This window comes from Macaca nemestrina, chromosome 5, assembly GCF_043159975.1.
Source record: "Macaca nemestrina isolate mMacNem1 chromosome 5, mMacNem.hap1, whole genome shotgun sequence".
Classification (NCBI taxonomy): Eukaryota; Metazoa; Chordata; class Mammalia; order Primates; family Cercopithecidae; genus Macaca; species Macaca nemestrina.
Window position 1 is genome coordinate 25,885,177 of NC_092129.1, and position 23,870 is coordinate 25,909,046.

Here is a 23,870-nt window from a genome sequence, read left to right on the forward strand (position 1 = left end):
ACACTTAATTATTTCAACAGCAAGTTATGACAACACATGTGAAATGTCATCTACCAAGAAAACTCATTAGAAAACCAGTCCTTTAGGTTTTTGGGGGATCTAAGTATGTAAGCACACTCTACCTAGCACACGCCAAAATTTTAAACTCCCAAAAGAACACCAGATACTCCACATAATTAACATTGTACAGTTTAGGCGGTGATCAGTGCACAGTTTAGGCACTCATCAGTTCTAGAAACAATAGGAAATCCAAGTTCCTAGGTCCCAGCCAAGGTCCAACCTTGCAAACAGGCCTTTCTAAGGATAGCTGTTTCAGGCCTGCTGCATTAATTCTTTTTTCGTACACACATAGAGATAATATACAAAAGTAGTATGTGGCCAAAACAGCCCAAAATATTTACTATGTTACTATGTGGTGCTTTACAAAAAAAAAAAAAAAAAAAAAAAAAAACCGTTTGCTGGTCCCTGCTATACACTATATTCTTAGTTATCATTTTTAATTTCCTTAAGAGTTTAAGAATATACTAACAGCATGTGCTGAAGTTTGACACGAAAAAAGTAAATGAGACTTAGGGTAAAAATAATATGGTAATATATACAATGACACAGGGCTTTGCAGTTTATAAAACAGTATTTGCAAATCTCAATTTCTCTGTGATCACAAAAATTCTGTAAGCCAAATAGTACTGATTTCACAATTCAATTTTTACAGATAAAGAAACTGAAACAACAAAGGTTAAGTGATTTTCCCAAAAGATCACAACTAGTTTATAATGGAATGAGAACTTAAGGTCTTCTAGCTCTAAACCTATACTGGATTCCTAAAGGCTGAAGGAATAATAACAAAAACAAAAACAAACAAATGAACAAAAAATACATGTAGGAAGAAGTACACACTGAAAACTAAAAGAAAACAAATACTTCGAAGTGTATAAGCTACCAATAGACTAAAAGGTATGTAGCTAAGTACCGTAGAAAGGAACATGTCAAATTTCCAAGTTTGAATACTCCATCACATATAAATCTTAGCGTATCTTAACAAAATTTATTTCTCCTCATTGTACTTACCTTTTTTATTCTTCAGCTTAATAGGAAATAATTTTCTGCCTTGTTTATAGATCAATAACCTTCCTAAAAGGCACAGTGAGTGAATGAAATAAATATATTGTAATTCTTGTCCTAAGTAGTAGAAAGTTTTCTGCTTTTTTCCTTAAAAGAGAAGCAAACAAGAACATTTATTTAGCGTCATTATATTTTACAGTACCTGTCTTCATTCCCTTCTAGACATTAAACAAGGCTACAGGCTAGAATGGAGACACTGTTGGTCTAAAATTTTTTAATTATTTATTTTCCTTATTGTTTCCTAAGATCCTTTACAATAAATCCCCAAAGAAAAGCAATCATCTTAAAAAGCAGCCTCAGAAAGGAATAGTATACATATAGTGTCCATTCTAAAAATAAATACCATAAGATTGTCACAGCTATCTGTCACTGAAGAGGAACTTCAAAAGTAAGTTAAGGGCAGAAGAAAATTAATAGAAAATGTTAGTTACTGTTTAATTCCACCAATTAAAAGCCAATATTACAAAAGATCATATTAACAAGCACACGTCTAAGTGAAATTAGAATCTCTAAGATATAGACATCTCCCAATATGTATTTGTCATTCACTCATTCACCTGCACATTCAAAGTCTGTTGAGTACCTATTTTATACAAGATCCTGAACACTAGTGTCAAAAACCATTAAGAACCCTGAAACTGGGCTTCCAATCCAGAGTATGACAAATAATCTGATCCGACCAGACCATGAGGAGAACAAGTGGAAGAGAAGGGACTAGAAGGGGCAGATCATGGAGGGACTTAGCCTCATAAGGAATCGGGACTTTATTACAGAGGCAATTGGGAAGACATCAAAGGGTTTTAAGCAGCAAAGTAATAAATATGAAATGTGGAAATCAGGCTCTGATGGCAGTATAAAAAGTGAATAAAAGGTCAAAGTCTGAAATAAAAAGATCAAGAAAATCATGAACAAAAACATTAGTAAAAGGAATGCAGAAGAGTAGTAAAAATAAAAGTTTAAGAAAATAAAATCAATATGCCTTAGGAAGAATTACACATGGACAGTGAAAGAATGAGAGAAGATAAGAAAACTCAAGGTCCTAATTCAAGTATCTTTGTTCAGAGTAAAGTTTTCTTCTATTTAAGTAATTCTAAAAAGAAGGCCAGGAGCAGCAGCTCATGCCTGTAATCCCTGCACTTTGGGAGACCAAGGCAGGTGATCACCTGAGGTCAGGAGTTTGAGGCCAGCCTGGCCAACATGGCAAAACCACGTTTCTACTAAAACTACAAAAATTAGCCGGGCATGGTGGCAAGCGCCTGCAATCCTAGCTACTCTGGTGGCTGAGGCATGAGAATTGCTTGAACCCGGGAGGCGGAGGTTGCAGTGAGCCAAAATCGTGCCACTGCACTCCAGCCTGGGTGACAGAGTGAGACTTTGTCTTAAAAAAAAAAAAGTCTAAAAAGGGAAAAAAACTGTGATTTCAATCTTTAATATTTTAATTCAAAGTGCCCATGTAACATCCAGATAGAGACACTAAATAAGGTGAGTGCATGTGCGTGGAATTCAGGAAAGGGATGTGGTCTCAAATATTCCAGTCATCATTTATATATAAATATATAATATTTGAAACTGTGAAAGTAAATAGTTTCCTCCCAAGAGAGCAGGTAGACTAAGGTGAGAAAAGAGCCAAGGGCAAAATCTTTATGAGTACAAACATACAAAGAAAAAGAAAGAGATTTTCAAGTGACCAAGAAAAACTTACTAGAGAATGAGGAACTCTAAGCAAGAATGTTACCATGACGAAGAGTGAAAGCAAATGCTGTAGAAGTAAGACAAGAAAGAGGAGATGTTGATACATGGGAAGGTCATGGGGCAGAAGAAATAAAAGCCTGATTTCCATGGTTGAAAAGTGAATATAAGGAAAAGAACGGGACCTGGGAGTATAGAGACTACTTAGAATAGAAGAGCTCTTCTCTAATGGGAAGCAGAGAGGTAAGACACATAATGAAGCAAAGAACTTGCTCAATTACACACGAGAAAGTTAGAGGATGCAGGGAAAAGTGTCAGTAAAAAGTGAGACACAATAATAACAATCTTCTGGTTCTTAAAACACACACAAACACACACACAAACACACACACAAGCAATGTTCTGGTTCTTTTTAGAGACACACACACACAGAGAAGATAAAAGAATCAAGACATCAATCTAAAACAAAACATCTCTTCTTTGCAGGCTAAGAAAAGGAAATACTGATTAGGGCACATAAATATATATTTGCATACAAAGAAGTAAGACACTTAGAGAATTCATATCTGGAAAGCTCCATTTTTCTTAATGCAAGAGTAAGCAAGGGCTCCTCCTCCTGAGAGAGAATTGGGCAGAAGCAAAGCAGAGGGTTCGATGAGACTGACAAGGGCTTGTAATAGCTCTTATGGAACCCTGAAGAAAGAACATCTAGGAGGATTCCAAAGCAACAGAGAGAGAGCAACTGAAGTCAGAAAATATATATTTACTATCAAGCCATGTCATATACTCTCTGTTTAATTTCCTGAGTACCAGAAAAGATACAGAATTGAATGGACCTAAAGTTGGGCAACTGCAGGCAGAAAACTCTGAAAGAGAAATGCGCAAGAATTCTTTTAAAAACATGGCAACAACAACAACAAAAAAAGGCAGTGAGGCACCCTGAGGTCTTTAGTAGATAGGGAAGAGAGCAAAACCATGAAGGGCTGAGAGAGTAATGGGGGGAAAGGAGCTAAATATTACATTTTGATATCAAGAAATTAGAAAAATCTAAGTTTGTAAATGAGATAACATATGAACTTATATGTCTTTTTCCTTCTCTTGAAGAACAAATTATAACTTCTACACTTTCTCCTCCCCTACTAAACACTAGCTTGTGAAACCCATTAATTATTGGTCTATCAACATCCCCCTTGCTTTGAGTTAGATAAAGAAATTTACCCAAGAATGAAGAAAAGTATAAGATATCATCATACTCTCAAAAGAGCGTACTATATGCTTAAGGAAACAACATAAAAACAACAGAACAATAAAAGCTATCAGGTTCACATGGCAAATTGTGTGACATAAGCAAGAGCAAGAAAAATTCAGAATAGGCAAGGAGGCCTTGAAATTTACAATACAGTTTCTGCCGGGAGCAGGGGCTCAGGCCTTTAATCCCAGCACTTTGGGAGGCCGAGGTGGGTGGATCACAAGGTCAGGAGTTCAAGAGCAGCCTGGCCGGCACAGTGAAACCCCATCTCTACTAAAAATACAAAAAATTAGTCGGGTGTGGTTGCAGGCACCAGTACTCCCAGCAACTTGGGAGGCTGAGGCAGGAGAGTCGCTTGAACCCAGGAGGCAGAGGTTGCAGTGAGCCGAGATCATGCCACTGCGCTCCAGCCTGGATGACACAGCGAGACTCTTGGCTAAAAAAATTAATTAATAAAATACAATTTCTTCTTTCATGATAAATAAAATATCTATTAGTGTAGGGAATTATGAATGGGGCAGTAGGAGTAAAAATAATGTTGTATAGGCATTGGTATGCAAAAAAGACTAAGAGAAGATTCATTTTAATCAATAACTAGAGAAGAGATCGTATAGAGAAATTGGGGCCAGATTACGAAGCATTCGGGACATTTTAGCTCAGACAGAGAATAAGCAAAGAGGGGTCACGGGGTGACATGGAGTGTTCAAAAATAAAAACAACATTTTATGGAATTTTTTCTACCATTAAAGTGCATATGTGCCTGATTAGATGACTGACATTACTGTAGGGGAAAGAATGGACTGTATATTATTGCAATATAACAGATTAGGTTATATACCCTAGTATGAATTGAAGAACTGCATCTAATAAGAATCAGTATGGTTGTATATTAATTTCAAACGTAGGTCTGTTATAGAAAATAATGATTATAGTGTATCTTATAAATGTGTAAAACATATTTTCCAATGTAATTAATAAAAGTTACCTCATTTACCATACTATCATTAAAAAATAAAAGTTACTAATAAACTCTATTTACTAATAAAATTTACCATTTTTAAAAGTATGTAATAGTGGAAATAATACTTACTGCAATGCTTTGAATGTCCCAAAGTTTCCTCAGCTTTCCTAGTCTTACACAGTTCAAAGCACTGAACACACTGTTGAATGGCTGTAGTTATCTGATGAAATAATAAGTTATTAATTCCAGAACTTCGCAGCCCTCAAGTCCAAGACTTAAAAGAAATTAGTCAAAGCTGTAAAAATGCTTTGGAGAAATATTTGAGAAAAATATTTAGTACAATACCTTTCTAGCTATTAAAGCTCAGCCTCCTCAATTACATTTTAACTATGGCATCACTCTGGTGAACACTGTGAAAATATTTGTGGACCAACAAATACAATAATGTTATAATGCTGGTGTCATTGGACAATGTTGGTGTCATTGGACAGAAATAAATATATACTTTATATTTTATAGTGAAAGATGCAAAAACTCTGTGGCCATGACCATAACTTTAGAAACTATCTTGTCCAGTTCCTTTGCCTTAGAATCTTTTCCTCCTACCCAGCCAGCAAAATATCAAGTGGATCAAGTCTTTATTTCCATCTCAAATACCAGAATTGCTAAAAGTTGATAAAGAAAAATCTCATAAGTCAAAGAAAAGAGTCACAATAAAAAAATGATCTCCAACCCCTACTCTACCCAGTGATTCTCCTATTAGTCTCCATTCTAACTCCTCCTCTCATTCTCCACAAGCAGAGGCTTCAAACCTTCTCCCCTTTCCTCAGCACCTGCCTACCCATCGATGGCCTCTTATCCTAATTCCCAAAAAAAATAAAAGTCACCAGTGATATACGGTGTGATAATTGTTAAGTCTGGTAACAAGGCAGTTGTTGGGGACCTTGACAAGATCAGTTTCAGAGGAGTTTGGTGAATAAAGCCAGACTATACCAAATAAAGGAATAGGAAGCGAAAAAGTAAAGGCAGTTAGCATAATTTTTATTTTCAGGAAAGACAGCAGGGAAAATTTTTAAAACAGACCAACAACTGTATCTTAGAGTCAAGATTAAACTCTTTTTCAGGTTAGAAGGATATGGTTATGCTTAAATGTTACTGGGGGAAGCCAACAGAGAGGAAGAGTTTGACTATATAGGAGAGAAAGGGGAGAGTTGATAGAAAACAAATATATACAAGAGGAAGAAGCACATGGACTCCAAGTGGAAGGAAGGATTAATTAAGCTTTAGATAGGAAAGAAAATGAAGGTTTGAAAAGAAGCAAGTTCATAATTGCAGCATCAAGGAATCAATGGATTTTCCCATCTCGTTCATTTTTATGCCCTCAGTTGTATGCAGAAAAGAGGTAACATGGCAGGACTTCTATCTTTAGAAAAGGCCTCCTTACAAGGTGGGATTTTGATAGCATCTAGGAACTTGGATTTCAGGAGGGCTGTCATCATTCTGAGAACTGAGAATGGCTGACAATGTTTACACAGATAATGTGGTTTATGAGGAATACCTGCTTTCCCTCTAGGAGTCTTGGACCCTGGTATGTACGAGGCAGAGGGTTTCTATGTGATCAGCAGCCCTTCCTCAAAAACAAAAACCAGGCACTGAGTGTCTTTTTTTTTTTTTTTTAATACTTTAAGTTCTAGGGTACATGTGCATAACGTGCAGGTTTGTTATATATGTATACTTGTGCCATGTTGGTGTGCTGCACCCATCAACTCATCAGCACCCATCAACTCGTCATTTACATCAGGTATAACTCCCAATGCAATCCCTCCCCCCTCCCCGCTCCCCGTGATAGGCCCCGGTGTGTGATGTTCCCCTTCCCCAGTCCAAGTGATCTCATTGTTCAGTTCCCACCTATGAGTGAGAACATGTGGTGTTTGGTTTTCTGTTCTTGTGATAGTTTGCTAAGAATGATGGTTTCCAGCTGCATCCATGTCCCTACAAAGGATATGAACTCATCCTTTTTTATGGCTGCATAGTATTCCATGGTGTATATGCAGGCACTGAGTTTCTAATGAGCTTCCCTGGTATATAACATTTCACATAAGTTGCCACAATTCAATGCTGAAAGAATTAAGCACGTCTTATGTGATTCTAGTGGGGAAAAGACTCTTGGAAGCGATTTCATATCTTCCATACTTCACTCAATGAACTTTTTCCTCTTTGCTGATTGTTCTTGGTATCCTTTCATTGTTATAAATGATAGCTGAGAGCATAACTATATGCTGAATCCTATGACTCCTCCTAGCAAATCATTAAACCTGAGGGTTGTCTTGGGGACCCCTCCCCCTCCCATATCTACGAGTCTTTTCTAAATCAAACGTCAGGGATCCAGACCCATGCCTCCTAGAAATCTGCATTTCAAATATGACTAAATCTAACAAATCTAAAAATCATTATCTTTTCCAGCAAATGTGTGCCTCACACTGTGTTACTTATCTCAGTGAATGACATTAATCATCAATTGTCTGAGGCCTCAATCACAACCCCCTCATTCAAAAGTCCTCTAAATCCTACATTCTAAATAAAGTATTTTGAGTCCACCCATTTATCCCAATTCTGTCTTATCCTTCTTCCATGGTTCCATCATCTTTTGCTTGGATTATTATACAATGTATTAAACATCTTTTTGCTTCAATACTTCTCCCCTATCTCTACCTAGAACCTTCGACCCATTTTCTAACAGAAAACAAAATGAAACAGAAGTGGATTAAAATAACAACTGACACTTTAGGAAACTCTTGACATGAAAAATTTATAAAATAATACACTTAAGAGAAGCTCTAAAGAATTAGAAGACAAAAGAACAAACAATAGACAGCTTCTTTAACTGAAAACTCAAAACACTGTCTCCAAAATAATCTCTCTCAGACTCTTTCGTTCATTCAAGGCTTTAGAAATCTACCCTCCTTGCAACCATTCCTACTCAGCTTTATCTTCACTATCCACTTACTTACATTCCCTTCTTTTCCTTCTACTCTTTCCCTTATATTTTCTTAAACATGCTATCTTTCTTTGAGAAAAGGCAGCAATCACAGGAAAGAAAAGGAATAATCTCAGGACACAAACAATCATATTACATGACATCCCTTTAAACCACAGGAGCAGAAAGCAGATCTATAGTATGTGAATTTAAATACTAGTCTAAAGAGTCAAGGTGAGAGTATAATGAATGATTTTTCTAACCCCTGTGAAAATAGACACAGATTTGCTATAAAATTCAGGGTTGTATTTGATACTTATTGCCCTATACTATCATATATATACCAGCCAGTTCATTTAATTGTTAACCCCTAAGACAGAGATTTTTTAAAAGGTTAAGTACAATAAGACAGGAAAAACCAAGGGAGAATTTAAATGACCAAGCCGTCAAGTCATTTTTTAAAATGACTTTCAGAGAGCAGTAAAAATGGCATTAAATAAAGCTGTTTCAGAAACCATTCCTTTAGGGGTTGACTGAATCAAGATTCAAATTGTTAAAAATTAAAGGTTAAATATTTACGCTGACAGCCAAAACTTTTAACCAGTTCATGTCTTTGAGATGCTATAGGAACAAAGATTATCTTAACTTTTTCAGGGATATCTATAAAAAACCAACAGCATATACAAAAATTGATAGCTTAATGCCACCTACTGAAAATGTCATAAACATAAGATAGAATAGAACCACACAAATACAGTAGCCACCAACCACATGCCTATTTAAATTTAAATTAATAAAAACTAAATAAAATTTAAAATAGAGTTTCCCATTTACTCTAGTCTCATTTCAAGTTTTCAGCAGTCATATGTGGCTCATGGTTACCATATTGTACAATGCAGATATGTCATCATTGCAGAAAACGACATCAGAGAGCACTGATGAGAAGCTAGAGGAAATGTATCAGCAGATCATCATGCTAAACAGGCTGCTATGAGTAAAGTTCTTACACAAGAATGTCTTATAGAACAGAAACACAAATTGATGGAGTGGTCTGCAATTTCCATCACAGATGCACAAAATTTGACCCTTGATTCTGAAAATACAACGGGAATAAACAGATCCTGTATCATTTTCCCCATTGTTTATTTTCAAAAGTGGGGCCAAGTTTACTTTAAAACAATAAATATAATATGAATAATATTTTGATACTTTGTAAATTTAGGAAAGCTTTTTAGAGCAAAGGAGGTTGAAGTTGAAATGTCAAACAAGTTTGATACACTATATACATAAAATAAAATATTTGACTAGGTTGATAAAATACTAAGATGATTTATAATGGCATAATTCCATTTGCAGGTTAAAAGTTAAGGTATAGTTAACTTTTCAAATAAGAAACCAATTTTAATAATTAATCTGTAAAAAACCTTATTTGAAATACTTTCACTGGAGCCTCTGTGATAGCAACAGTGATTTATTATCTGTAGATAAACCATGGGGAAAAAATCATCCTGTTCTTTATTTTTCCTTTCTGTATTCTAGCAAGATCAGTCTATGCTCATAAAGCAAAAACAAAGTTTTATTTAAAATGGGAATAAGAGAAGAATGAAATATGGAGAAAGAATTATTTAAATTCAATTTCTCTAAAAATTTTTAAGTATATTTTACCTTTACAAATAAATTCTTACCCTATTATTCAATATCCCTCTCTTCTTCTGCTGCTCAATTCTCTTGATTCTCAAACACAAAACAATTATTGTTCTCCTTCCTTCATTTTATGCTCTACTGCACTCAACCAAAAATCACAATTCCAGAATCTTTTCTTCATGTGACTTCTAAATCAAGATTCTGCCTAACTACATAACGATGTTTATTGACCCAAAGCTATATCAGTATAACATTCGAATATCTTAATAAATTTTGTGTTTTTCATTTTGTCAATTATTTATTAGACGTGCTGATTTCTTTTTAATTCTTTCAGTATCCTTACATATTGTTCTACTAGTAGTAACAAATGTAGATGATTTTGGTAATATATTTTAGAGTATTAAGTCTACATTTGGTATAACTCAAACCAATTATTGAAAATGCAAAAGTATTTATCATTATGAGTTTTGCCATGTAATTTTCACTGAAAAACATGGGTCTATATTATAGAAGTAATGGCTTTATTAATACTTGATCTGAATCAAACTACATGCTACTGCTTAAAAATATGGCTTCTCTCAAACCAGCTTGTTATTTATAGAAGCCAATTTACTATATACATAAAACATATTTTCTAATTGCTATCCTGACTGCATTCATTTTAAGTCTCTATTGTTATCACTTTATGTTCCACAGGATAGTAGTTTAAGATCACATAAAAGGCGAATTGCTTCATTATCCAATATTAATTATCACCATGCAACTTTGCATATTCAAGTTGTTACATCATATATATTTTGGTAGTATTATTCCTCAACATAAAAAAGGAATTACGGACTTACCAGAGACTTATATTTCTTTTCAAGAAGCCTTAATACTGTAGTTCTGCTATAATGTGCATGCTAAAATTAAAAGGAAATGATATTTAATACTCAAGCTGTGCCACTCAAAATCTATTTTTCCTGCATTATCTTCAATGACAACATCATAAATCACACAATAGCTTAGGTTTAAACCATTATAGTCAATGACAGGTGTTTATGTGTGTATTGGATTAGGAGGAGAGCAATCACAAGAATGCAAATCGTATCAAAAAACTTGCAGATCATTTAGTGACCGACCAGTAGAAGAACATTCTATCCATCAACTGTGTCCAATTTCCACACTAAACTATTTTAAAATCACCACCAAAAAAGTATACATATGACAGAATCCAAAAAAAGATACACAGTGGGGAAAAGAAAAAAAAAAAAAAAAAAGCACAACTCTTATACTGAAGAGGACACTGTATGGTCTACATGTGCAGAAATCTGCCAACACTGAAATGCTCTAAAGTGACAGTACCCTAATCATTTTCTGCCAACCATAATTAAAAATGATTCAAAGTGTCAAAAGAGCTTTAAATCTCTCCTTGGAGCAAAATATAGATGTAATTAAAACATATAAATGTATAGCATTGTACAAAGCCAGGGAAAACTATAAATATTTTTTAGCTAGATTATATAAGATATCATTAGTGTTCAAAATATAGTTTCTTCATTTCACTTAGGAATAAAAATATTGGCCGGGCACGGTGGCTCACACCTGTAATCCCAGCACTTTGAGAGGACGAGGTGGGCGAATCACGAGGTCAGGAGTTCAAGCATGATCTCAAACTGGCCAATATGGTGAAACCCTGTCTCTACTAAAAATATAAAAATTAGCCAGGCATGGTGGCACGCACCTGTAGTCCCAGCTACTCAGGAGGCTGAGGCAGAAGAATCGCTTGAACCCAGGAAGAAGAGGTTGCAGTGAACCGAGATTGCGCCACTGCACTCCAGCCTGGGTGACAGAGAGAGACTCCGTCTCAAAAAAAAAGAATAAATTTTTGACAAACCTAACAAAAACAAGCAATGGGGAAAGGATTTCCTATTTAATAAACGGTGTTGGGAAAACTTAACTCATGATGGATTAAAGACTTAAACATAAGATCTAAAACCATGAAAACCCTAGAAGAAAATCTAGGCAATACCATTCAGGACATAGGCATGGGCAAGGACTTCATGACTAAAACACCAAAAGCAATGGCAACAAAAGCCAAAATTGATAAATGGGACCTGATTAAACTAAAGAGCTTCTGCATAGCAAAACAAACTATCATCAGAGTGAACAGGCAACCTACAGAATGGGAGAAAATTTTTGTAATCTATTCATCTGACAAAGGGCTAATATCCAGAATCTACTAAGAACTTAAACAGATTAAGAAGAAGAAAACAAATAACCCCATCAAAAAGTGGGCAAAGGATATGAACAGACACTTCTCAAAAGAACACACTTATGTAGCCAACAAACTTATGACAAAATGCTCATTATCACTGGTCATTGGAGAAATGCAAATCAAAACTGCAATGAGATCCCATCTCACATCAGTTAGAATGGCGATCATTAAAAAGTCAGGAAACAACAGATGCTGGAAAGGATGTGGAGAAATGGGAACATTTTTACACTGTTGGTGGCAGTGCAAATTAGTTCAACCATTGTGGAAGACAGTGTGGCAATTCCTCAAGGATCTAGAACTAGAAATACCATTTGGCCCAGCAATCCCATTACTGGGTATATACCCAAAGGATTATAAATCATTCTACTATAAAGACACATGCACACATACGTTTATTTCAGCACTGTTCACAATAGCATAGACTTGGAACCAACCCAAATGCCCATCAGTGATAGACTGGATAAAGAAAATGTGGCACATATACACCATGGAATACTATGCATCCATAAAAAAGGATGAGTTTGCAGGGAAATGGATGATGCTGGAAACCATTATTCTCAGCAAACTATCAGAAGAACAGAAAACCAAACACAGCATGTTCTCACTCATAATTGGGAGTTGAGCAATGAGAACACATGGACACAGGGAGGGGAACATCACACACCAGGGCCTGTCGGGGGGTGGGGTGCTACAGGAGGAATAGCATTAGGAGAAATACCTAATATAGATAACGGGTTGATGGGTGCAGCAAACCACCATGGCACATGTATACCTATGCAACAAACCTGCATGTTCTGCACATGTACCCTAGAACTCAAAGTATAATAAAAAAAAACTTTTTAAAGAATAAAAATATTAAACAGAATAATACAAGTCAAAATTTTTTCAGAATTCTAGGGAATAGAGGATTTTTGTATTGTTTTTCTTTTTTTTTCTTTTTTTTGCTTTTTAAATAGAGATGGGGTTTTGCTATGTTGGCCAAGCTGGTCTTAAACTCCCAACCTTAAGTGATCTACCCACCTCGGCCTCCCAAAGTGAGGGATTACAGATGTGACCCACCACGCCCAGCTGGGAATAGAGTTTTTAATTAAACATTGATTAAATTGTGTTTTGGTTAACTGAAGGTTAATCAAAACCTTGTGTTTTAAACCTTGTAGCTTAAAATGTTTTCAAAAACGATTAATCCTTTTTTCAAATTTAATAAGAGAAATAAGTTGACATAGTATTAAACTATTTTTAATATTGAACATGTTCTGAAAATAAATCCTCATAGTATATCTCTTAGACCAGGGTCAGTAAACTACAGCCCTCAGATCAAATTCTGCCTAGACCCAATTTTGCAAAAAAAATTCACTTGAACAGTCAAGTCCATTCATTTGCCTATTATGTATAGATGCTCTGGAGCTACAACAATTGGGTTGAACAGCTGCAATAGGGACTGTACAGCCCACAAAGTCAAAAATATTTATGGTCTGGCTCTTTACATAAAAAATTTGGCAACTCCTGCCTTAGATGCAAAAATTATAGGAGGATGTGACGAATTTTCATGTATACTAGAACACATTTCAGAATGTGATTTTTAAATAAATTTGTACCCCATTCTCTTAAGAATCAACTCCTAGGCCGGGCGCGGTGGCTCACGCCTGTAATCCCAGCACTTCGGGAGGCCGAGGCAGGCGGATCACCTGAGGTCAGAAGTTCGAGACCAGCCTGGCCAGCATGGTGAAACCCTGCCTCTACCAAAAATATAAAACTTAGCCGAGCGGGATGGCAGGCACCTGTAAAACGAGCTACTCGGCCGGGCGCGGTGGCTCACGCCTGTAATCCCAGCACTTTGGGAGGCCGAGACGGGCGGATCACGAGGTCTGGAGATCGAGACCATCCTGGCTAACACGGTGAAACCCCGTCTCTACTAAAAATACAAAAAAAATTAGCCGGGCGTGGTGGCGGGCGCCTGTAGTCCCAGCTACTCGGGAGGCTGAGCCAGGAGAATGGCGGGAACCCGGGAGGCGGAGCTTGCAGTGAGCTGAGATCCGGCCACAGCATTCCAGCCTGAGCGACAGAGCGAGACTCCGTCTCAAAAAAAAAAAAAAAAAAAAAAAAAAAAAAAGAATCAACTCCTAGCAATAAGAAAGTCAAATGAAAAAAAAAGTTAATTACAAAGTTAGTAAAATATGACTGATTTTGTTAAAAAAAAAAAAGATGACCTAAACAGATAAATATAAAAGTATATACAACATATCTACATGAAACAAAATCTTAACAGTTGTTATCCCTGCATTGTATAATTAGAAAATTTTAATTTTATTTAAGTTTTTACATATTTTGCATATTTTCTCAAATAACGGTATAATTTGATAATCAAGAAAAAAAACTTTAAGTGTTAGATGTGAGGAACAAAGGGTTCATTTTAAATTAATTTAATTTAATTGAGTAAACATTAATCACATACTAGATAGGCCAGGTAAGGGTTAACCACTGAAGACAGAATTGTGTTCTGGTTAATCGGGCATTTATCATACAACTTAGTAAAAGGCACAAAGCACCATCACTAGATAACATCCAAATTGTGCTGAAGTGTAAATGAATGCCCCAGCCCCTCTCTTCTCAAGTGCAAGAAATACAGTACCTAGGTGCCCAGTACAGAATGAGAGAAAACGATGTGAGCACAAAAGTCAGTCCTGTTGCTACTACTGACAAACACAGACGTCTCTTATTCGACAGAGGTTGAGGGAGGTAACAGTATAAAGATCTCTCTACTCTTAATATTAGTGTCAGTGCCAGCTTCATAAGAAATTGCCAGGTTCAGACACTAAACACATTCCCCAAACTTCAGATTCAGGAGGGAGGCAAATGAAAAAATACTTTCAGAAATATCTCCTAAGCCCGAAAAAAATACGTACTGAATCCTTATGTTATACCACATCTGCTTAAAATTTTTGAAGCTTTTACACTAAAGAAAAAATAGATTTTGAGTAAGTCATTCAGCTTAAATAGATTCAAATGAAATACCACTTAAAATCCTATTCTGGCTCTGCCACTTAACAGGTAAAAAATCTTGGGCAAGTTAACTTCTCCATATCTCAGTTACTGCATCTGAAAAAATGGGGGGTATTAATACCACCAACCTCATAAATTTTTATAATAAATGAGTTAACACATGTAAAACTGATTAGAACTCTTAGTACACAGTAACTATTCAAACATTAGCTATTTATTAAAATGATATAGCAATGCACTAAAAGGTATAAAACTATTCTATTTTTCCTTACCATCCACTTTTTGAACCACACAGCCTTGGTATCAACTAACGCAAAAAAGTAGATCGGATCCAAAATCTTTTGTGAGACAACATGGCTTTGATCATGTTTAACTGTTAACAAGGACAAAGTACTCTCCACAATTTCTTCCATATACCTTACGGTTTGGGAAAAAAGAAATGCAATTACTTATATAGTACTGGTGGTAGACTTTATATTTATGGAATTGAGTAAACATTAATCACATACTAGATAGTGGGCTCACCACCGGTGACAGAATTGTGTTCTGGTTAATTGGGCATTTATCATGCAACTTAGTAAAAGGCACGAAGCACCATCGCTAGATAACATCCAAACTGTATAAAGTAGCATATAATCTTCAGAAACATTTTCTCTATTTCAGTAAATGACATAGGTAGGATTCATACTCAATGTTTCTGCTTTAACAACGGGTTCTTTTTACTTCAACACTGGATCTGCAAATTTAACTTTCCTTTTTAGACTCACAGATTCTCTTACAACTTAGAATAAATTTTGGAGCTGAAAGGAAAAAGTTTAAAGAATATTTAAGGAACTTGTCCAAAATGTAATAGTAAAGACCAATAAGAACCTAACGCAGATCTTCAGATCACTGATACGTTAAAAAAAAAAACTAATGCTACATTTTCTTTTTGCCTTGTGATAAATGATGTAAAGTGGTACTTGTGATTCACATAGCTAAGTATAAAACACGACAAGCTTAAGAAAAATAAAAATAAAAATTTTATTAATCCCTTCCCAATCGTGTCAGTCCATTAAGACTGTCTTTACTCTTTCTGTCTGAAAGGTATATGGGGCGGTAACACTGCTAAGTTCTATGCTGGAATACATTGGGAGGGGACTTACTTCTCTGGATGACGAATCCAGAAAGATGGAGCTTCTTTCTGATATTCATTTAGAAGACGAACCTACAAAGCAGTGCACAATAGTTCTCAAAAAATTAGCACCCTCAAATATAAAACTAAATAAATAAAAGTGAAAGCTTATTCTAGTAAATGGATACCTTTTTAAGTAAACGAGTCATATTAGGATTAGTTATATCTACACCAGCTGAAAGAGTAGGAATATGATTTTCCCTAGAAAGAAAGTATGACTCCAAATACTTAGCTGAAAAAAAAGGGAAAACATAAAAAAATTACATCATTCATTTACAGTGCTTTCTGAAAAAAGTTATTTCCTATCCATTCTTAAGTACATGCAAATGACAAAAACATTTTTAAGTGTTTTCATAAACATACCTAAGCTTGTATAAACTTCCTTGGTCATATGTAATGGAGAAAGCGAAAATGTCTGTGCACAGAATTTTAAAATCCGGTCCTACAGAAATGAGACAGAAAATTTGCATCTAAGATCTTACAAGAAGAGAATAGAAATGAAACATTTTTCACACAGTAAAAACCCAGAAAATAAAATAAATACAAACAAGCCATTCAGAAACCAGAGTCAGAATGTACTGATTTAAAAAGGGCACACTCTTGTGTCAGCAAAAATTAAAACTGACCAAAACTAATATGTGAATCTAATAACAGAAAGATATTACTGCACAATCTGGTCATAGTAGATATTGACATGGTGAGGAGGGGGTAAGGTGAGGTTTCATAGAGGAACTATATAAAGGTGTCAAACAAAGGAACAGAGTAGGCAGTACCAAATTTTTTTTAACACCCTCTATTTCCAAATCCAAAATTCATCATTTTTAATTGCTTACATGGGTAGCTTCAGTAATTAAAGATTTAGAATTATTCCTAATAATTTTGCCTATTCCCAAGAAAATTACTCTATGTTTAAATTTTTACATTATTAAAACTCAAAATAGAAACCAGTAGAAGGTAAATAAGTTAAAAGTGGCAACAGATGTAGTTAGCACAATGCCTGGCACTAAGACTTACTTTAAAATGATAGCTATTATTATCCTTTTAATTATACCTACTTTAATATCATGATGAGATTAATCCTAACAGTGAAATTTGACTTTCAATTAAATAAAAACATAAAATTGCCTTAAATAGTCTAATCTGGGGGGAGAAATTAATAACTCTGTTGATATCAGTTTAGATAATCCACTTACAAGAAGAAATCGTTCCCCCAAGTTACTAAAGGTATCTTCTTATAGCCCCAAGAAATTCCTACTGAACAAAGGATATTAAACACTTTGGGAAGTCTATTTTTATAGTTGCAGCAACTGATAGGTATCTGTCACACTTTTCAACCCTATAGGCTTCACTCAGTTGCATGTAAGAGTCCTTTAGAGGAGGAGATGAAGAAATAGAATTGAACTCAAAAAGAATTTGGATCAAGCACAAATTTAAAATGAAAAAAACTCCATGCCTTGTTTTCTACTTCAAAATGACTAATTTTATTGGCATCTCTCCTCTATAATAATTGCTTCCAATTTTATTAGCATAAGTAATAAAACTGAACCTTGCTGCATAACAATTTTAAATGGCTACAATTTGCTATTTTATAAAGTTATTTCATAATTTGTAAAATAAAGGAAACCTACTAGGCTACTATTCTATATTTATTAAGTAAAAGAAAAAATAAAGGGAAATTTACAATTGCATCTGTCATTAGAGAGCTTGAAATGTTAAAGATAACCCTGAGATACATTTTTTTCACCTTGAAGTTCTTGGATCATTGAGTGGTTCCAGAAGTCTACAATACCCTCTGGTGTTAACAAGGTTGAACTGCATCCAAGTATTAGGTAAACACCTTCTTCCCCTTCCAACAATTACAAACAGAGATTCCCACACCACTTCTGTTTACCAGTATAACCATATCTTCATTAACGGTAGACTGATTTTAAATAGACAAATATATTGGGATACCTTATATTTTTTTACAAATATTTATTTATTGTCTGCGTTATCTACTGAAATCTAAGTTCTCTGAGGGCAAAGATTTTGTGTCCTGTCCCTGGTGTGTTCCCAGTGTCTAAAGGAGAATGATACACACTGTAGATACTCAATACATATTTGCTGAACAAAGAGCAAAATGTAACCCTTCTTCTCATGCCTTATATTCTATGCCACACATCATATCGATTTTAAAGCCAAAACTATCTTCACTGATAAATCAATTAGGAAGAAAAGATCCTCTAAAAGGAAATCCAATTTGTGTTTAAAATGTAATTCTTGGATAATCAGGGGTTTTTTTTCCTTCATTTTCATCATAGACACTATCTGCAGAATTACTGCACTTGTTCATGTAAAGCTTACTTTTCATCATACAATAACTGTTCCTAAAAAGTAACTTTATGCAAATCAAATTTTAAATAAAATCATATCTGACTTCATAATTTTACAATTTTAGAAACTTTCTATATTTGTGTTATGATTCACCTCAAATTATTTTCTAAAATCTCAGCATTAGTTTTCTTGCTTCTCTCTTTAAGCAGTTAAGCAATCTCTAAGTAAACACTTAAATACATGAGGAAAATGTTTATAAGTCCTTTTGACCATAATTCACCATTTTTAGTTCAAACTTTCATATACCATGAATCCTTTTAAAATATTTTTTCTTTTTTTTTAATTTGAGAGTATCATAAAACAGCATTATTCAAAAGCAATGACACAGCCAGGCGTGGTGGCTCAAGCCCATAATCCCAGCACTTTGGGAGGCCGAGGCTGGAGGATCACTTGAGCCCAGGAATTCAAGACCAGCCTGGGCAATGTGGCGAGGCCCCATCTCTACAAAAAATACAAAAATTTGCCAGGCATGGTAGTGCATGCCTATAATCCCCAGCTACCTGGGAGACTGAGGTGGGAAGTCACTTGAGTTTGGGAGGTTGAGGCTGAAGTGAGCTGTGATCATGCCACTGCACTCTAGCCTGAGTGACAGAGCAAGACCCTGTCTCAAAAAGCAAAACAAAAATGAAATAAAATACTAGGATATTCCTTTACGAGACAAAATGCACAAGGTAGCAGTGTATTATTTGGCAATGAAGTATGACCATATTTTGAATCTAATCATAAAATTTTCTTAAGAAAAATTTTGACAATTAGAAAGCTGAAACTGAAGTTCCATAAACGTGTGAGTTACTATTAAAGAAAACTATTGGCCAGGCATGGTGGCTCATGCCTGTAATCCCAGCACTTTGGGAGGCCAAGGTGGGTGGATCACCTGAGGTCAGGAGTTCGAGAACAGCCTGGCCAACATGGTCAAACAGCATCTTTGCTAAAAATACAAAAATTAGCCGGGTGTGGTGGTGGCATGCCTGTAATCCCAGCTACTCAGGAGGCTGAAGCAGGAGAATCACTTGAACCTGGGAGGCAGAGGTTGAAGTGAGCTGAGGCAGCGCCATTGCACTCCAGCCTGGGCAAAAAGAATGAAACTTGGTCTCAAAAAAAAAAAAAAAAGAAAAGAAAATTATCATAACTATCATATTCTACTTATTTCTAGAATGGTGGGAAAACATATTATTTTTAATATTTCTATAACCATTTTCTTACACTAAACACAGGATCAGGATCTGAAAGAGACACTGTCAGTTTTTCACAGAGAGTAGTCCAATTTTCACAGTTCAGGACATCAGATGGAGGAGCGGAACATAATGTTTGCAAGGCTTCGTATCTCACCTACAATTTTTTAAGAGACTTTTATTAACACTCAGTCACTAAAATAACACCACTTTTCCAAAACAATATTTAACAAGCTACTAAAAGGCAAAGTCTAGATAATTTATAAAGAGTGACTTATTAGATGCCTTTATATTAAAAAGCTCTTGAGAAATCATTTTTTAAACTAAGTGCTAAGCAGAGAAAAAAACAGTTGTTGTTTGTGTAAAGCAAATATTAAAATACTAAATGTAGTAGGAGATTTTAAGTATCATGTCTAAGTGGAACGGGAGGAAGAATAGTAGTTGAATCAGAATCACCAACGTTTTCCAGTGACCTTGTCCTACAGGCTTTCCCTGTTCTAGGTCGTTCCTACAGTTTGAGGGCTTTAATTTCAAAATGCTGCCCAGATATGCCCCTGGCAAAGCATTTCCATTCTAGGATATATGCACGATTCTCACAAAACAATCAGTTTGAACTTGTGCTATACCGTATTTTCTGGCCTTCTGACTACTTAGGTAGAAAAAAAAAGGAAGTCACTCAGTAGTGGGATGCAAAATCTAATTTATGTATTTTCATAGAAAGCTTACTTCTTAATCAGTCTTCTCAAAATGCAATCAGAATTCACTCAAAACAGTATGACCCAAGGGAAAGTAGGAGAGAACAGTTCCACTCCAATGAAGAATGGAACAAAGGTTTTCTCCCACTCAATATCCAAGTAGTGAATAATAACACACTAATTCCAGCCTCATCCTCAAAATCTGGTCATTTCCCAACTGAAACAACTAAAGCCTAGTCATTAAAAAGGTGAGGCCTAAAAGACAGGAGCCAAAACCTCAGCAAATCAGACACTCTGAAGCAGGGCGCAACTTTTAGACAAAAAAGACAAAGAGTATACATATATTTGAAACTGTCTATATATTCATACGAAAGAACTCCTCAATATAACTTTATTTGTGATAGGTAGTAAGGAAAATATTGAGAGTTTTTAAAATTAGTAATTCATTTACAATGTTAAGTCATTTTTCCATTTCAGGAAATTTTTAGGAAAAAATCCCATTTAGAATTTACTACTTGCAGAAGCAAAATGAAGGTTTCTGAACAAGTGTAGATTTCCAAACCATCCATTTAAATTGAAGGCAACAGGATTTTTATCATAAAAAATTCAAAACTCATTTCCAATATTTTTTGAGATGTTATTATTAGTATGAACCCAGAAAATAAATCATAATGCAAAATGCTGAGAAGAAAAAAATTATTCTTCTCTATGATTTTTCAGAAAATGTCAGTAGGAGTAAATCACAACTATTCATTCAGTTTATATTTAATAGGTTGAGAAAAATAATTTTAAAAATTGAGACCAAATGGCAAGATAGGCATACCAATACATAAAAGGCTTAGATTAAAAAAAAAAAAAAAAAAAAAAAAAAAAAAAAAAAAAATTCCTATCGTATTTTCTATTTCATGCTGACTTTCAAATGAAATAAGTCTTCATAAACAGTGATTTGTACACTCTCTTAAAATATAAACAGACACAATTCAATATAATTGCTTCTCTCAAAAATCCTTTTTCTGGCCAGGCACAGTGGCTCACATTTATAATCCCAGCATTTTGGGAGGCCAAGAGGTGGATCACTTGAGCACAGTATTTCCAGATCTTCCTAAGTAATGTGGCAAAATCCCATCTGTACCAAAAATACAAAATTTCTCCAGGTGCAGTGGCGTGCATCTGTAGTCACAGCTACTTAGAAGGCTGAAGTGGGAAAATCACCTGAGCCTGGGGAGGTACAGGCTGCAGTGATTCATGATTGCACCACTGTGCTTCAGCCTGGGTGACAGAGTAAGATCCTATCTTAAATATATATATATATATATAATTTTTCTAAAAAATAAACAAATGGGTCAAAATTGCTCAGATAGTTAGGGGAGGCATGGGTAGATGCTGGTCAAAGGATACAAAATTTCAGTTAGGAGAAGTAAATTCAAGAGATCTACCGTGTAACATGATGACATGATGACTATGTTAACAACAATGTTTTATTCTTGAAAACTGCTAAGAGAGTAGATTTTAAATGTTCTCACCACAAAAAATGATAAGTATGTGAGGCAATGCATGTTGGGGCAGCTCAACTTAGCCATTCCTCAGTGTATACATATTTCAAAACATGTTATACAAGATGAATATACATAATTTTTATTTGACCATTAAAAATAATTATTTTTAAAAGATGTTCACATTTTCTGAAAGTAGAAAAAGAATTAAAAATCTTTTTTCTTAAGAAATGACTAACTACAATGTTACATATAAAACAACAATGAAAGAACAGTTTGGGGGACAACTGCCTATAACTTTATCCCTTTGAAATTGATGCTAAAGATAAAAATTTCCTCTTCCAAACCACGACAATTCTCTAAGGAAAGCCTCCCTTACTCTGTGACTTTTCATTTGGACTTGAAAATTTACCATGGACATTGGTCTAGGATTGCCCATAATCATAAAGGTTTTAGCCTCAAGGGAAACTACCTGGTTGCTACTGATTGTAATCTCATATATGGTAAATATATGCTATCTGCATGAAACTTAACAGCTATCCTTGAAACTTACCTCTTTAGGTTGCCCAGGATCCAACTGGTCTAAAATCAATTGTAATTTTCCTTGACAAAATTTGTAACTCTGTAACACAATTGACAGGACATTCATTTATTTAAAAGGCTTTTAGAAATATTGCTATAAGTTATTTTTTCAATATAATTCCAAGCACAAAACATAATTCAGACAAGAGAAGGAGATGATCTATTTTGATTTGGCAGCAACTTAGAATTTTTCTTCCCAAGACTTTTAAATGGGAACTGAATGTCGCAGTAGAATAGTGTACCTTCACGTATATGAAAACTATTATTTGCAAGCAATTAAAACATATATAACATTATAAGACTCAAAAGACACAAAGCCAAAATGTTGCATACTCAGCAATGTGAGATGAATGAAACAGATAAACAAAACAAACAAGTAAAAAAAAGCTACCAATAGTACCATAGGCACAGCTACAGTGCTGTTTGGACTGTTTTGTTCTCTTTCTTTCCTATACTTTTCCCTAGCCTTTCTCCTTACTTCTTTGGTGAAAAAAATCCTGAAGTAAAAACTTCCATCTATAAAAAAGTTTGTAGTAGATTATAGGATATTTTGGAGAAACAAAAGGTATTTTTTCCACCAAAGGCAATTTAAACATACATAATATCTAAAACATCATCTAAAAATAAAAAGTATAATAGTAGGCCAGGCACGGTGGCTCACACCCGTAATCCCAGCACTTTGGGAAGCCAAGGTGGGCGAATCGTGAAGTCAAGAGATTGAGACCATCCTGGCCAACCTGGTAAAACCCTGTCTCTACTAAAAATACAAAAATTACCTGGGTATGGTGGCACACGCCTGTAGTGAGCCAAAATTGTGCCACTGCACTCCAGCCTGGCAACTGAATGAGACTCTGTCTCAAAAAAAAAAAAAAAAAGTAAGGAAACAACAGATGCTGGCAATAAACTTTCAATAAACTATCTCTTCTCACTGCACTCTGCAACTTGCCTTGAATTCCTTCCTGCACAAAATCTGAGAACTCTCTTGGGTTCTGGGTCAAGACCACTTTTCCCATAACAAAGCAATTCTCCTGCCTCAGTCCCCCGTCACTGGGAATACAGGCACACAATGCCATGCCAAGCTAAGGTGGGGGTGTGTGTGTGTGTGTGTGTGTGTGTGTGTGTGTGTGTGTAGAGACCTTGTCTCTATGTTGCCCAGACTGGTCTCAAGCAATCCTCCTGCCTTGTTCTCCAAAGGTGCTGGGATTACAGGGATGAACCACAATGCCTGCCTGGCCTTTATTATTTTTTTTTTTTCTTGAGATGGCGTCTCACTCTGTCGCCCAGGTTGGAGTGCAGTCGCGCAATCTCAGCTCACTGCAACCTCCGCCTCCCGGGTTCAAGCAATTCTCCTGCCTCAGCCTCCCAAGTAGCTGGAACTACAGGTGCGTGTGCCACCACGCCCAACTGATTTTTGTATTTTTAGTAGAGACGGGGTTTCACCATGTTGGCCAGGATGGTCTCGATCTGTTGACCTCGTGATCT

At 35.4% G+C, this 23,870-nt stretch overlaps 1 protein-coding gene across 5 annotated transcripts in view; it reads right to left on the minus strand.

Annotated features, from left to right (window-relative positions):
- LOC105465516 (TBC1 domain family member 32) overlaps window positions 1-23,870 on the minus strand; it is a 227,177-nt gene that overhangs the window by 182,851 nt on the left and 20,456 nt on the right. For 4 of the 5 annotated variants that reach the window (XM_071096370.1, XM_071096374.1, XM_071096372.1 and 1 more), the window contains exons 4-12: window positions 22,360-22,428; window positions 19,650-19,775; window positions 16,437-16,515; window positions 16,202-16,305; window positions 16,045-16,106; window positions 15,172-15,316; window positions 10,485-10,544; window positions 5,151-5,241; window positions 1,069-1,209 (exon numbers count right to left, since the gene is read on the minus strand). In XM_071096370.1, coding sequence (XP_070952471.1) covers window positions 1,069-1,209; window positions 5,151-5,241; window positions 10,485-10,544; window positions 15,172-15,316; window positions 16,045-16,106; window positions 16,202-16,305; window positions 16,437-16,515; window positions 19,650-19,775; window positions 22,360-22,428 — 877 coding nt within the window. The remainder of the gene's footprint in view (window positions 1-1,068; window positions 1,210-5,150; window positions 5,242-10,484; window positions 10,545-15,171; window positions 15,317-16,044; window positions 16,107-16,201; window positions 16,306-16,436; window positions 16,516-19,649; window positions 19,776-22,359; window positions 22,429-23,870) is intronic. The other variant, XM_071096373.1, reaches the window with a different exon arrangement.